This window comes from Enoplosus armatus, chromosome 16, assembly GCF_043641665.1.
Source record: "Enoplosus armatus isolate fEnoArm2 chromosome 16, fEnoArm2.hap1, whole genome shotgun sequence".
In the NCBI taxonomy this organism is placed as follows: Eukaryota; Metazoa; Chordata; class Actinopteri; order Centrarchiformes; family Enoplosidae; genus Enoplosus; species Enoplosus armatus.
The window spans coordinates 12,705,256-12,721,092 of NC_092195.1; the positions used below are offsets into that span (position 1 = coordinate 12,705,256).

At 40.2% G+C, this 15,837-nt stretch overlaps 1 protein-coding gene across 1 annotated transcript in view; it reads right to left on the reverse strand.

The window, feature by feature from the left end:
- The window catches only part of LOC139298973 (CUB and sushi domain-containing protein 3-like), a 310,941-nt gene that overhangs the window by 10,140 nt on the left and 284,964 nt on the right, over positions 1 to 15,837 (reverse strand). Inside the window, 9 exon segments of the mRNA XM_070921804.1 lie at positions 731 to 904; positions 1,164 to 1,337; positions 1,902 to 2,081; positions 4,161 to 4,337; positions 4,475 to 4,657; positions 7,980 to 8,153; positions 8,456 to 8,641; positions 9,437 to 9,610; positions 14,222 to 14,395. Coding sequence (XP_070777905.1) covers positions 731 to 904; positions 1,164 to 1,337; positions 1,902 to 2,081; positions 4,161 to 4,337; positions 4,475 to 4,657; positions 7,980 to 8,153; positions 8,456 to 8,641; positions 9,437 to 9,610; positions 14,222 to 14,395 — 1,596 coding nt within the window.

A 15,837-nucleotide genomic window follows, 5' to 3' on the forward strand; every position in this document is an offset into this window, starting at 1 on the left:
ATTGAAAACAAGTCTGTAATATTGTGCTTTGATATGTTATTTAAAAGCAGATTCTTATTTTACCTCCTGATAAATACCATCCAAATGTCTGGGGGCTCCAGGGGGCTAACCATCACCATCTTTTAATTTCACCCCTGACTTTGAAGTGAGTGAGACACCCCTGCCTGAGGATACCAGGCTGTGCTCCAGCTCATGTGGGGATAAATGATTATGGATATAGTCGGGAACGATCAGTAAAATCTTAGATCAATGTTTGGTGGAGGTTAAAAGCCTTGGTACTGTAGACTGAAACAAGTTGGAGGAATAGTTGAACAGTATAATACTGGGGAACTTTCTTAACTTATGAATTTATTCAGAAATAGAGAGCCAATGTTTCACCTTGTATATTTTAAGTTGGCTGACTAAGACCTTTGGGACTGAGTTTCAAATCTCAATATGTTTTTGGTACTGACCAAACTGTATCTGTAGCTCCAAGTATCAAAAACTGTCAAGTACCAAAAGCTGGTATCCAATGTCTGGTCAGCGTCAGGATCTCAAAGTCATTTTCAACTTAAGTTCTTGCAGTTGAGATTGAGTGATCACATAAATATGAAAAAGCAAAAAGTGCACATAACAAAAAAGAAAAATGCAGCGTTGTCAAAGGAAGCACACACAAATAATATTTTTTCACTTGTATAATGGCCTGCCTGTTTTGTCTAGCCGTCAAGTGAACATAAATGATTAAACTTACCGATACAGCGTGGCTGCGTGCCACTCCAGGTGCCATCACTTTCACAAAGTCTGGTTGCTGTGCCGACCAGAATGAGAGGTGCAGCACAACTGAAGGACACTTCTGATTGGTAGATGAAACTTCGCCCCTCTCTGAAACCACCGACTGGAGTACCTGGGTCACCACAAAACTTGGCTGCACACACACACACACACATTGACACACACAAACACACACAATCTCATTTCAGTATGTAGTGCTAACATTGCTGGCAAGCACTTACTTTTTGGGTAGCTCAAGGACAAATGTAGATTTTGCTTCCAATTGTAACTGATGGCTGGTAAAGACTAATAACAGGCAATGTGTGTAGTGTTATGTGTGCGTATGAAAGTGTATGAGTGTGTCTATATATGTCTATATGTGTGTGTGTGTGTGTGTGTGTGTGTGTACTTACGTAAGCACTGTGGTAGCATGCCGCTCCAGGTGCCATTGGCCACACAGGTCAGGACAGCTGGGAATGAGAGCTCATATCCAGGTGAGCAACTGTAGCTCACACTGCTGCCCCATTCAAAGTCACTGCCCTGCAGTACCCCATTACTGATGGCAGGGGGAGCCGGGCAGGTCACCGCTACCAGAGAGAGGGGGGGGGGGGAAAGCCATCAGTTTTTAGCAGCTGCAGGTGATGCTGCTGTTCCAGTCAAAATCACTGTCCTGTAAATTGGCTGATAGCTAGCAAGAGGGAGGATGGTTGATTAGATCATTGATTACAACTACTGATTTGAAAATTAGTTTACAATTTTAAAGCAATTAAAATTGAACAATTGCATTAGTTGTGAGATACTCTTGTATGGGAAAACTTTCAATCAAGGCCAGTAACAGATACGGTTTAAAGTAATTATGGCAATTACAAGATGTTACATGTGACTCATATTATCCGATTTGTTTGTGTTTCTTGATTTTCCTCACAGAGGCACTGCATGGTGAGCAGAATCTGCTGTGTCAGTCTTTATGTAGCTAGGCTTATACAAGGGTTAAGCTGGATTTTAGAGCCTACTTATGAATATAGCAGTTGCACTGTACTACCTGTACACATGGAGAATTGTCTCTACCTGTAACATATTCTGTACAAAGTGTAGCAGGATATATGATGAATAACTTTGAGTAAGTGTAGTACATTTAGTGAACAATTTACCTGTGCATATAGGCATATTGCCACTCCACGTCCCATTTTGGGTGCACGTCCTCACAGGTGATCCATCCTCTTCCATTCTGTATCCTGGTTGGCACTGGAAGGAAACATTCTGACCAATCGTAAAGTCTTCTCCATAGCGAAGGCCGTTAGCTGGCACACCTGGATCCCCGCAGTTTATCACTGAAGTGTGGTTGGAGTGGAGGAGATGGGATGAAGATAAGGATTACTTTACAGGCATGAGATAATTGGAATATATTTGCTTATTACTCTGGCTTATATGCTCTTTTCAAATGATAAGGAGAGATAAAGAGGTGACAGAAGTAAAGAAAGATCGGCACTGTACGAGACAAAGGAGGGAAAGGAGTAGTGCTTTGTTGATGTCAGTCGGCTCTGTCAGTTGTTTTACTTTTGTAGCTCTCACTAATTTTTTATCAGTTTTTCAAAACTGTTTAGGCCTCGAAAGGACCCTCTGACAGTCTATAACTGTAGAAGATTTTGTTTCAGGAATCCCAGTTGAAACAAAGTTGCTGCAATCCAAGAGACGACTTAACTAGAACTGCATATTCATCTATTGTAACTATACTCGTCTACTTAATTAGTGTAATGTTAAATTGTGGAGATCACAGTGGGTAGCGAATCTGTGATCGGACTGTTTTGATCTCTTCAGATTCGGTTATGGGCGTCGCTTCTCATGAATGAAACAACAGTGATATTAAAAATGGCCGAGGTTGTCCTGGGACTCTTTTAAGGAACATTAGGATTCCCCTGACTGCACTTATAAAGCACTGTCCTTCATAGTCTAATAGGCAGTTTAAATGCTTTTAAACCCACCCCAGATACTGTCATGCCTGTTAATAGATGTAGTATAATCTACTGTAAAAGCTATTTCCTTTAAGTCAGGGGATTCTTATAAACTTTTTTCTTTCGAGGACCCCATATTGAAGAAATTTGGTTCCTCAGCGTTTCTATCTCTTTGTTCCGTACTGCTTCAAATCTTATTTCTTTGCATAGTGTATTAAAGTCAGGAATATCACGGAAAATTGGAAAACATTAAAATACTGTTAGCACTCTCTTCATGCAGGGTCCCAAACTAAGTGAATTTCACCTTGGGACACAATGTAGAAATGTGTTTAACAAGGTATTTTGTTAGCGATTTTACTGTGTGTTAATTGTTCGTGTTATATGCCACTCGTAGCTGTTGTATTTATCTTTACATGCAGATGTTGTAGTCTGTGTAACATGCAGCACTGATTAACACTTGTTCAACCATGGCTTCGGTCACATTTCATAAAGAAACAGAATGTTATATTTTACAGTCATGTACTCTTGGGATTTTTCTCACAGAGTTCAAAAAGCAAATTAGCTAAAGTAAACAACAATCAAGGTTATTCATGTCACCCTATAAACTCTGTCGCAGGAGCATGAAGATTTGAGGCTGATTTCATTACTCAGACCCTATATTGCCGCAGAATAATTTAAAACCGGGCATAAAATAGGGTCGCAAAAGGAAACCTTATAATCACACATCAGGAGTTCGATGATGTTTATGGGTTGCAGAATTTACGTCATTGCAAAGCAAGGATTTAGTACTCTACAGTAAGTGATACATAATACAGTCAGTGATACATAAAGCTGACAGTCTGCTCTTTAGCCTTCAAGTCACCTTACGTATGAGTTTACGTTCAAAATAATATCGTTAAACAAAAAATGTATTGCAGAGAACTTGCTTATGGAGCATCAGATATTGTTAAATTATCTATTAAGTGATCTATCAGTCCATCAGCCATCTCTTATCTCTCATAGACTGTATAACAGAAGTGGACGTTCTGAGGACGTTCTGAGAACGTGACAACAATATGTGCGCTTACCTATACCGGCAACAGCCGACTACTTAGAGTGTCTTTTAGTACAACCAAACGCCGCCATCCTGATTGGTCGCGTGGCTAAAGCATACCCTGCTTTATCATCTATTTTACTCTAAATGGACCATAATTTATAAAATGAACATCAAGCTGTACTGAAGACTTGAAACTAGCAATTGAGACCATAAACTAAATAGGAAAATGTTTACTGAGGTAATAAATCAAGTGAGAAGTAGGGTAATTTTCTCATAGACTTTTATACAATCAGACTTATTTTTGCAACCAGTGGAGTTGCCCCCTGCTGGCCATTAGAAAGAATGCATGTTTAAGGCACTTTGGCTTCACTTTTCAGACCCGGAGGTTGGTGCTTGCTCTCAATATACAACAGGTAACCTACTGGTACAGTTGGGCTGTGCTCCTGACCAGGTCCCATTAGCCTGACACAGCCTGGTGGTGGCGCCGGTGAGCAGGTAGCCATCCATGCAGGAGTAGATGACAGAGTGAGAAAATGTTGCTCCATCCAAACGAAATACTCTGCCATTACTGGGAGTGCCAGGGTTACCACACTGAACAGCTGGGGGGAAAATGAGAGAATGAGAGAGAGAAGGCCATGTTCACCCCAATGGGACTGTGCAGTACATGGGTGGATCTATAACAGGATCAGTGTCAAGCTGCTGGGTTCTAATAGGTTGAGATTAAGTATCTTCCTACGTTTACAGAAGGGCTGTGTGCCGGACCAGGTCCCATTAGGAAAGCACATTCTCTCTGCAGAACCAATCAGATCATAGCCCTCCGAGCAGCTGAAGTGAACCTTGGAACGGATCCTGAAATCTGTTTGTTCCCTCGAACCATGGGAGGGAATGCCAGGATCGCCACAGGAGCCAGCTGTGTCGCCTGCAGAGAGAGAAACAAGGGGACAGCGTTAGGTCCCCGACTTCAAAACTAGAATACTTAAATCACCACAAACCAGCTGCATCCTCAACAAAGACTTACTTCAAACCTTAAAATGACTTAATTGATCAAATTAAAAATCCAAATAGAGAAGAGAGGAGGGAGAAAGAGGGAAACAAAGCAAAAAAAATGACCTTAACAATAATTGTAATTTATCACTTGTATAAATAAGTTATTGAGACAACATTGTGAAGTGAACTAAGCAGTGTGAGGTGAATATTTTCATCCATTTTTAATATAAATCACATTCTCAGGGTACTCAAGTATGAAATGGCTGCTGACGAATAGTAGTGGACTGAACACACATGTTGGTGACAAGGGGCATACGTTTGCCTTAAGAGTGTATGTTTACGTGCTGATGGGTAGGTGGCTGGCTGTGCGTGTGTGTGCTCCTCACTGTGCCCTTGTAGAGCTGCCTGGTCAGCATATTCTGCCTGACAGACAGAGCACGCTACTGGGAACACACACACAATTTCACACCCAAACACACACATTGCTACCCACATGCACAGGCATGGACGAATACATCATTACCCAAACATTTTGTTAATGGTCTAAAATTTGCTTTGGCTTCTGTGTGCATATAATTAATGTCAAAACCTGATAAATGCAAGTTTTGGATAGCTAACAGAGCACAGAATTAATATTTTACCATTTTTACTGTAATTATAAATTTACTCACATCCTTTATTGACCATTAATTCAAGGTGTGCAACAGAAGAATGTGCGATTAGGTGGTGGGAAAAACTACTACTAGTAAGAATTTCCCAAATGTGTCTGCAATGTTTTTGACAAATAACCTAATTTCACATCAGCTTTGTTTGTACTATACTGCAAATATCTAGAGGCTTGCTGCTAAATTTGCGCTTACACATTTCACAGACACAACATATAATGACATAACATCTTTTGTAATGCCTCAGGATTTCAGACTGTGTTTCTCAGATGTAAATAAATAAGCCTTTTCTGCATCGTGTCATTGTGATTTGTCTTTAAAAGCTCGGAAATGGTCTATAACAAGATGAATGATTTTTCTGTCTGAATATTGGGAACAGATCACAAACCAGTCAGGGCACACACACATACACCTGCAGAGACACTACACTACCATCTACACAACTCCCCTGGGACGCTAACACACATACATACATACACAGCTACAAAGTCACCATGTAGCCTCAGGTGTATCTGGTCCCAACAGGGAGAACAAGCAATCTACCTGATGTCACTGGGGTGTGTGTGTGTGTGTGTGTGTGTGTGTGTGTGTGTGCACGTATGTGTGTACATTTCTGTGGGACAGAGCGTTGTAAAAACTAATCTCTGTCGTTTCCCTCAGGTGACTTTGGAACAACCACTAATCGGTCACACACACACATACATACACACACACACACTCACCAACACACGAGCATCTAACCAATAGAAAGATTTTGGCTGTACTCTGGCTTGGCTAAATTCACGGGTTACTGAGCTGAAGCTCCTTTGCTCAGGTTTGCAGAGGTTCTCATAAAGCAGGGCGAGAAAAACTACAAGGCTATAACATTCTCGCTGGTCTGATCCAGGGACTTACTGTAGGTGGTCGAGTGGGAAAGAGTGGGTGGACAAATGAAACTGTTTGACGCGATGTAGTCCCTGCAGTAACCAAAGATTAAAGGAGGAATTTGATATTTTGGGAACTACACTTATTTGCTTACCACTCTCCTTTATATGTGAAGCCACAGCTACAGCTTAGCATTAAGACTGGAAGCAGGGGGAAACAGCTAGTCTGATTCTGTCCAAAGGCAACAGAATCCACCGACCAGCACCTTAAAAGGTCACATGGCTATGCGAGGCCTGCTTGTAACCGTCTTGTTTATTGTTTATGTGTTTAACAGAATTTTACCTGGAAAAAAATATATATTTTAATGTTTTTGCTTTTGAATCTCAAGTTTTTGGTGAGTCTTGTCTCAAGTAGGTCAAGGCTCACAGCATCCTAGTACAAGTCAAATCCCAAATTCTAATTCTCTTGAACTCGAGTCCAAGTCTGGCAGTACAATGGGCTCAAACAAATATGTCCAAATAATTCCAAATAAAGCAAACATGAAGGAGGAATTTGGTTTGAGGCTTCGGGTCAGTCGTCTAGCCACTGCTGTACCTGCTTGGTTAAATTGAATATATTATGCACCCCTGAAATGTAAATGTGGTAACATAACCAACATTACATTGGACCTAGATACTTCCACCATGGGTTGAGCTCTTCTCTCTGCAGGGCTCTGGTACAGACCTGCCAGGTAAAAACCATGAATCACTGTTTCTTAAACTATTACCCTCTCTCACCCTGCGTCTCCCCCGGGCAATTGCTGTAAATAACAATGTATTCTTAGTCAACTCGTCCGGAATGTGTTTTCACTCAGTTTGTTATATAAGCGGCAGCTGGGAGCCTCTCAGTTTGGAGAGCCATAATCATGCCCCCAGCCAGCCAACTGAGAACTATATAACTTTGGTTTGTTTATACATTATAGAAGGTAAGGAGGGTTTCTGTCTGGAGAGACAATCTTGTTCAATAAGTGGTGAGATATGAATTTACAGTAAATCCAGCAGGGAGGAAATATGCTTGTGTAAAGCAGTTTGCAGAACGATGACGGTGGTGCATCTGCCTTAAAATCCACTCACCACCGAAAGACAATACAGCTAAAGAAAAGAGAATGCACAGCATACGTATACATAAATTGAAGTAGTATTTAAATGTGTAAATATTTATAGAACATACAGTCATTGCTTCGTCTGTTCATCTTTATTCTTATCCTTCAGCTCACAGTATGCCTCACATATAGGAGGGATATGTTAAAAAAACACTAATTTGTGAGAGTCATTACAAGATGAAAGCCTCAAACTTTCTGAAATAACACCTAAAAGAGGTTTACAAATAGTTGAAATTAGAACAGAAATACAGATGGTGAAGGGTGCAGGTCTGAGGTGTATGTGGGTGTAGGGAGAGGTTATGCTCCATAGCCCCTTTAACAGACAGATACTGATATATTCTCTTTTCAAACGGCAACCCTACCCTCTATCTGTCCATCCATCCCTCCCATTATCCCTTTAGCTGAGTGCAAAAGGGTCAAGAAAACGCGCCTGCAGGACGTAAAGGCATGAAGTGCTCCACACTCTGTTGATTCTACATGTTTTAGATGTCTCGCCTTTTATATGCGACTCCTATCTATCTATCTCTCTTTCTGATAGGGTGGACTTAAAAGTCTGTATATTCAATAGAGGTTAAAATGGTTACCTGAGCAGAAGGGCATGGGGGCACTCCACATCCCGTTGAGCTGACAAGTCCTGGATGATTCTCCTTTCAGCTGTCTTCCACCCAGACAGGAGTATCGAGCCGTTGAACCAAATGTAAACTTATCTCCACTCAGCACACCGTTAGGAGGAGAGCCAGGATGACCACAGTCTACAACTAGAGACCCAGAGATGGGGGGGGGGGGGGGGGGGGGCAGAGAGATGACGGAAGGATAGACAGCTCGTTTTGAGTCAACACAGCTTTGCAAGAAGAGCTGCAGTGGCCACTGTCAAGAACTAGAGGCACATATTCAGAATTTTTTTTTTTCAGAAAATTGAATTTTGTAAAACCGTAAATTGCTTATGTTCTTCTCGAGAATGGAAAGCTTGACAGTTTAGGTGTAGCAAAAATCAAGTCCACTATCATCTGTCCCATTCACTGTCAGGTTATAAAGATAGAAAGACAAGGATCAAACTAACCTATACATTCAGGTAGAGGTTTGTCCCACTGTCCAGTAGGTTGGCAGGTCAGTACAGGTGATCCAAACAGGTAATACCCTGGGTTACAGTCATAGAAAACCACTGTGCCAAAGGTAAAGTTCCCGTGCTCTATTTTACTCTGTCGGATGGAGTTGGCTGGGATACCTGGATCAGAACAATTGACCACTATACACAGAGAGACACAGAGACGGACACACACAAATGCACAGGAAGAGAGAGATAAAAAAAAGCATGTGTTATTTGGCATGAACCAGAGAGGGTCATTTCTCTCCCCTCTCTTCCTTCCTTCCAGTGTTTTGCACTGGGATTACAGCTCTGTAAAATAATATGGGGCATAATAAGGAGGTTGAGGTGAAGAGGGGAGAACTGATTAGGGCTGGTGTTTAAAAGGGTAGATATGGCTGATGTTATGCGATGCTATGATGAAGGCAGGTTTGTCTGTCCTGGATCCAGCAGCCATGCAGTGTAAGAGCTTGGTATCGTTACATTGCATTTTAATTTTACATTTGGCACTTCACTCTGTAAACTGAGCAGAACGGCGACAGCTTGAGTACAAACTCATGTGAGCAAAGCTACCCTGACTGTTAGAGAACAATCAGTGCTTCAGATTTATGTGTCACTGAAAACAAAAAGTTTCCGTTCACAAGGCTGGAGCCAGGAGAGAATTAGAGGGATGTATGAGAATTAAATCTACCTCAAAACTTCATTAAATTAATAAGCGACATTTTAAAAAGAAATTCATCTTTCCTGTCTAGGTAAAAATTAGTTTAAGGGTTATGATGGCAGAAATGTTGATTAAATTTAGAGGTAGAATTGAGGTGAAATGAAAAGGGTAGGGGTGAATAAGGATGGTGGCTATAGGGAAAGGCAGTAAGGAGAAATAAAGATAAAAGTTGAGGTGGTATTAAAGGTTAGGGATAAATAAGGTTAGGGGTGAATACACTTAACTTTTCTCCCCACCTTTACATGTTGGGGGCGGGTGGCTCCACTGCCGGTTGGCCTGACACTGAGCGCGTGCGGGCCCCTCCATTTCATAACCCCGATTACAAACAAAGCTGACCACATCGTTGAGGTTGAAGCCATTTCCCACCGTGCGACCATATATGGGACTTCCTGGATGGCCACAGCTGATCGCTGTAGGGAAGACAGTGTGAATCATGTACCTGCATACAGATTTCTTATTACATTTATTATAAATCTACTTGAGATCGCTCATAACAAATTAGCACGCCTTAAAGGATAAGGCTAGCAAATGTGTTACCCCCCGTTCACACATACAGAATCAATCACTCAAGGTGTGACAGGCTGCCATTCATTGTGAATGTAACCTCCAAATAACAGCTTGGCTCCACTGCTGCATTTCAAGATTCAAAAGTCTCCCAGCGGTTCAACATGGAGAAGCTGAGAAAAGGTTCAACTTTATGCAAATTTCCTGTGATGTGCCAATCACCCCTGTTTTGATTCTCTCATGAAACTGAAGCACAGCTGTTAGCAGCTGAGCTGTTAGCTCAACAGCCAAGGAACTTGAACACGATGCATTGCTCGGGAAATGAACTACTTAGTCGTGTGCTGGTGCTGTAGCAACAGGAGACGGGAACTGTCCAACCACAGCTTAGTATGTAAATGACGTGCTTGTATTCGTGAACAGGGCATTTCCGTCTCTTAATGCAGTCTGACTTCTATAGCACATCTGTTTGTATTGAAGAAGCAAATCTTTGAAAATGGGTCACAAACATATAGTGAAAGTTTTTAAACTAGCTAAGTAATTTCCTAAAACAACTGGACAGTGTAACTTTTATTATGTTACGCTAACAGGAGTAGATGGGGCATTTTCAGATGCAGACTACAACATATTTGATGCTCTATATGGCACCAGGATGGTCAGCAGGATAGTTTTTGGGTCTGAGTCAAAATAAATTACCGTGCCAATGTTCATGGTAAGAAAGATGTCACCCAGTGCAACGGTGTGACTCACTGATGCATTTTTAACATTTGTTTTGGACAACAATAGAGGTCTATGGCACAAAAGAATAAGCTACATCTGGCTTTGTCTAAACTGGCAACATTTGCTAGCAGGATCGATTTATTGTTGGTTTTGAGTTTTCTTGGGGTTTGTTGACAATAAAAAAAATATATATATATTATATATAGCCCAAAAAACAATGTCAGTGTCAGCAGAATTACTGAGTTTCTCAGTGCACACTTGAAAATTAGTAAATTTGACTGATCAGTGCTGGACTTACAAGTTCTTTTTTATGTGGATATTTCTTTAACAGTGACGTCTTTCCTCAATATATCATATATAATTGACATGTTACTGTTATTTGTAAATGTCATTTGTGACATGGCTATAATTTAGTTCTTTCTGCGTCTGCAGTGAATGTCCTATCCAGCAGTGCTACAGTATTTCTGCAGGCAATGCCACATAGTTGTAGCTGACCACTGATGTGATTTATATGCAACTCTATTTTGTAAACGTTTTGGCTTTTCATAATCCATTGCCTCAACTTCTCATTACATTACAAAAATCCAATTCAGTAAGATTGCCCCTTGATATGAAAGCCACAAAAAGATATGATCTAAAGCAGACATGAAAATCCGAGGCCATGCAGTTCTCTAAACCACAAGAAGCACAAATATGGAGCCTTTCCTCCAGTATTTCATACATATTTATGAGAATGTCAGATGACTGAGAAGACTTAGCTGTCCCAATTTAGGGTCATTATTTTGGAAATATTAGGTCTCGCCATCTTTGGTGTTAGCGCCGAGTGTCCTGCATTACAATTATTCAGCCTGTTAACTTCATTCACTGAGGCTACTTAGAAGTTTGTGTGTGTCCCTTGTCTTCATTGTGCTGACGCCAGTAATTTGATGTTTGTGTAAACAGACAGTTTACAGTTACTGCCAGCCCCTCTCATCTGCCTCTCAAACTCTCACCCTGTATTGCTTTAAAGGGAGGAGAGGAGAGGAGTTTGACCATATTAACAGACACAGGCGAGGTGGGTGGAAAAGTGAAGAGGAGAAAATCAAAGAATAGAGCAGAAAAGACGGCACGAGAGGAGGAGAAGACAAGAAAAGACAAGAAAAGAATAACTGAGGTGAGGAGAGTAGAGCAGAGATGATCAAGACAAGAGAAGACAGGAGAGAAAGGGAAGAAGCCAAGGTCTTTTTTTTCACTTGATCAGGGAGAATCAGAAGTTTGTTTGCTTGCCTAAGATACAAATTTATCTGACACCGTCAGCATGCCCTGCAGCTACACACACACACATCGTCTCATCATCATTCTGTGTTTGTGTCTCTAAACAAGAGCCTCTCATCTCCATAATTACAGTATAATTTGGCTGTAAAATGATTTCCCTCAATAACTCCTGCATGAATAACCTCAATAAAATCAGCATAGCACAGAAACACCAGATACACAGAAGGATGCACACACTATCCTAACCACAGAGACACAGATGCATGCTATACCCAAACACACATACACACACAAAAACATGTAAAGTCCCTATTGAGCATTTCTTTTTGTTTTAAGGGTCAAAGTTAAAAACAATTTCATGGAGGAAATAAACTCCCTTTCATGCCCCTTCTACTCCAGAAATGTAGACAGTACGTCACCCCCTCTGTCTTTTAAACATGGTTCTAATTTAGTGAACAAACAGGCTGTCTCTTTTGGGAAAATGCGTCTGTAATTGGCTTGAGATGGCACTCATCATCGCCACCTAACTGTGCCCAGTTGCTGTTTAAAAACATTCAGGATGCTCACAGCAAGTGACCAATTTTAGAAGATTTTCACAGTAGCCTGGACACGTCAAAGCCTTCTACTTTATTCTCGAGCCCAGCTATTTATCTCATCCAGACCATACTGGCAGTTGGGTCCTCTGGCCCTTCATATAATATTGCTGGTGTGAATCTGCAGAACCTCAGGACGATTGGGTGAATACATCAAGAGAGAGGGATATTTCTCAAAATACAAACCTTATGCTGGCTTTACTCAATATGGAATAATTCTTGAACAAAAGGTTTAGTCTAAATGATTTGATTTCCCTTTTTTAATTTGGACTCTCCACCCTTGAATGAAATTTGACTGAGGTTTATCAGCTCTACAAGACAAACTCCCTTGGTGGAGACCTTGGTGCTGTGCTCATAAACAGTGTTACAGTTAGCTACACTGCTGTTACTGAATATTTAAAGGTACATTTTTTCTGATTATATCAATTCCCCCCTCAAAATATATGTATAATTTAAAAGGAGCACATGAATGTAAACTTTTTTGCCAATGGCCCTTGTCAGGCATTTAAAGCTAACACTCTGTTTTCAGGTCTTGGGGAGTTGTACTACTTATGTGAAAAAAAATTGGATAGAGTTCAAGAGAATGTCAATTGGGTCTGAAAATGAAACAAATCTGAGTATGTGGAGTTAGAGAGAAGTGAGCTAACCAGACCTCTGTAGCCTGCTCATCATCTCTGCTTGAGGCTAGCAGCTTGAGGCTACATTAACTATTACTAGAATAACACACCCTAATCTCCAACTAAAATGTCGGAGGTCAGGTTGCATTGTGGGTAATGTAGGTGCCTAGGAAGAAGAAAAAAATGGGGAAAAAAAGACGGTTCTGGTTCTGCTGCAACAAATGTATTATTATTATTTTTTATCTTGTTCATTAGTTTTTCAAACTTGTATTCTGCAACACAATGTCACATGCTGTCGTCACACCTCATCCTGCTGAAAAGGAATTCTTTTTGTCAATGAATGTAAACTGTAAACTGTTTCTGTTCAAATTTCAAGGCAGTAAGTAAACGTCTATTTGACCTTCTCCTTCATTATCAATGAAAACCATGTTAAACTTCAAACTCTAAAAGTGCACTTGCTACTTTGAGTAGTTTTACTGGTGTATTTGAAGACTGTTTTTACAGTTTCCAAGACCATTTTCCACTTTTGGCTGATTTACTTTGCTCAATCTGGACTTGTTGCCTCCAATGCCAAACCTTACAAATATTGTATCACATAGTAGATCTTAATTTGTCAAACATAAGGTATTTTTCATTAGTATGCCTAAGCAATTTGTAAGATGTATTACATTGATCCTTCAACTCCACAGGCCAATAAAATATCCAAAATTCTAATGAAGACTTTATGAAAACCTCATACTCAAATTGCCTCTATCTGAAATGACTTCAATTTATCTATTTGCTATCTAGCAAAAAGTGGAAGGTGTCAAAACATACCATGTCATTCAAGCTTCCGCAAGACACACTTTGACCTCAAACACTTGAGAACAATTTCTATTTATCTTCTACATGCAAAACTCAAAGACCTGTTTCGATTGCAGGTAATTCTTTCCCTGCATGTTTTCATTATAAACATGAAGATAAAAGATTTTGTACTTTGTGTCACAAACCCACACTCTCTCTATTTGACCATCCTTCTGCATAATAAACCTTTCATTCTACTGAAAAAGCAGATCAGCAAACACAACATTTAAAGAGATGTGTTTTCAGAGCTAGTTATTGTGAGTTAGTGTGCATAGCTGAGTATGTGTTAACACAGGGTTTGGGTAAGGCTTATGCAGTCTGTATGAGGATGTGAACAGTATGTGAGTGTTTGTATGTTGTTGAAAAGACAGGCAGCTGTCGATACCACAAGGTGTCTAGGAGACAGATATGTGTATTGGAGGGTTTGTGTTGATTTGTTAGTTAAGGTGAATCTTTAGTCAGAGGTGAATGTGTGCTTGTGTGTTTTCCTTACATATACAGACGGGCAGCTGTCCAGACCACTGGTTGTCTTGGAGACAGATTCGAACCGATGAGCCTATTAGTCGAAAGCCAGGCAGACACTGGTACACGACGGTATCACGGTAACCAAAGTTCTCCCCTATCACCTGGCCATTCACAATGCCTTCTGGGATTCCACAGTGACCAGCTGAAAGACACAAACAGACAGACTCAGACGATGGGTAACACTGTCCTAGAACTCAGAAATGTGTCTCAGGGATACAAAAACAATATCAGCAAAACATTAACATTTGAATCAGGCCTGGAAGTTTTCAATAAACCCTGATGACTGAACATTTCCTTGGCTTAGGAGATAGTTTGTTTTCTCTGTGTGGGACATTGAAATGTTAAACATCTGCTAAAACCTTTTACAAGCGTATAAAAGCATGGAAATTGCAGCTTGAAACCTGGTTTATTTGGTGTATGAACCACGTGACTCCGAACAAACACGCACAATGAAACATCAAAGTGGGAACACAACAAACACTCCATCTTCACAAAATATCAGTAGCTCTGTCATAAATTGCACCACCTTTCATTTTACGGTGAAGGCTCAGATGGTCAGTTTTTCCCCTACAACATTTTCACAGCTGTGTCACTGTTCTTTGCAATACTTTCAAAAACATCTAAATTTAAAATGAAAATGTCTCTGTGAAACAATCAGACTTTACCTGGTAACCAAACAGGATTTTTGGGCCTTTTTACTCCTGGATCACATCAGCTCCCAGAGGTCTGATTGATGCGCAGTGCAAGATATTTTAACAAGCAAGTAGAGAGGAAATGCGTATCCTCTGTTCTCATAGAGTTTGGATTGAGTATTGATTTCATTCTTTACAGTAGATAAAACCTGCGCCATGTCCCTGATGTCAGCAATTTCAAAGACAGCCAAGGAAATGGTGGAGAACGAGAAGGTTGCCTGACATCACCTCTGTCATTTCACATTGTTGTTGAGGTATTGATTATTAGTTGAAGGGCAAAACTCAAGTGAGTCACTTAACTTTCTTGAATGTGTTGCAGAAAGTTAGTTGAAGAAAGGAAATGAGTTAGAACGTACGCAAAAGTCAACTTATTTTCAGAAAGTTATCACACAGTTTCAACAGACTGTTTTTAAAAGACCTTTCAATGAAACATCAATAGAATATAAAAATAATAAATACTTAAGTAAAATACTTAGAAATGTGCTTTGGCTTGTTTGAGCAGGCAGTGCAGGGACACATAATATAAATATAAATACATAATATAAAAACATTGCTATGTTTAAAGATCGACCATAAAATGGTCCTTCTACAATCACAAATCATTTTAAATAAGCAAAACAAGTACAGTAAAGCAAAGTTTTGTTTTGAAGGATAATAAGAAAAGTTACTGAATGAAAATGCTGTTTATAGCACTTTTTAGGGCTCAGTTTATTTATTTTTTGACAGAATGATGCCTCCTCATCAGTCTAGGTTAAGTTTCATTGAACTTTTCCTTTATAAATTGCATCTCATATCCCCCTCAGCCTGTGAAGTATTCTGGGAAGCGCTGTTTCTACTGAGGCTTCATGAAGAAGTGACAGCACCATGTCATAACATCTGTTACCTCTGGCTG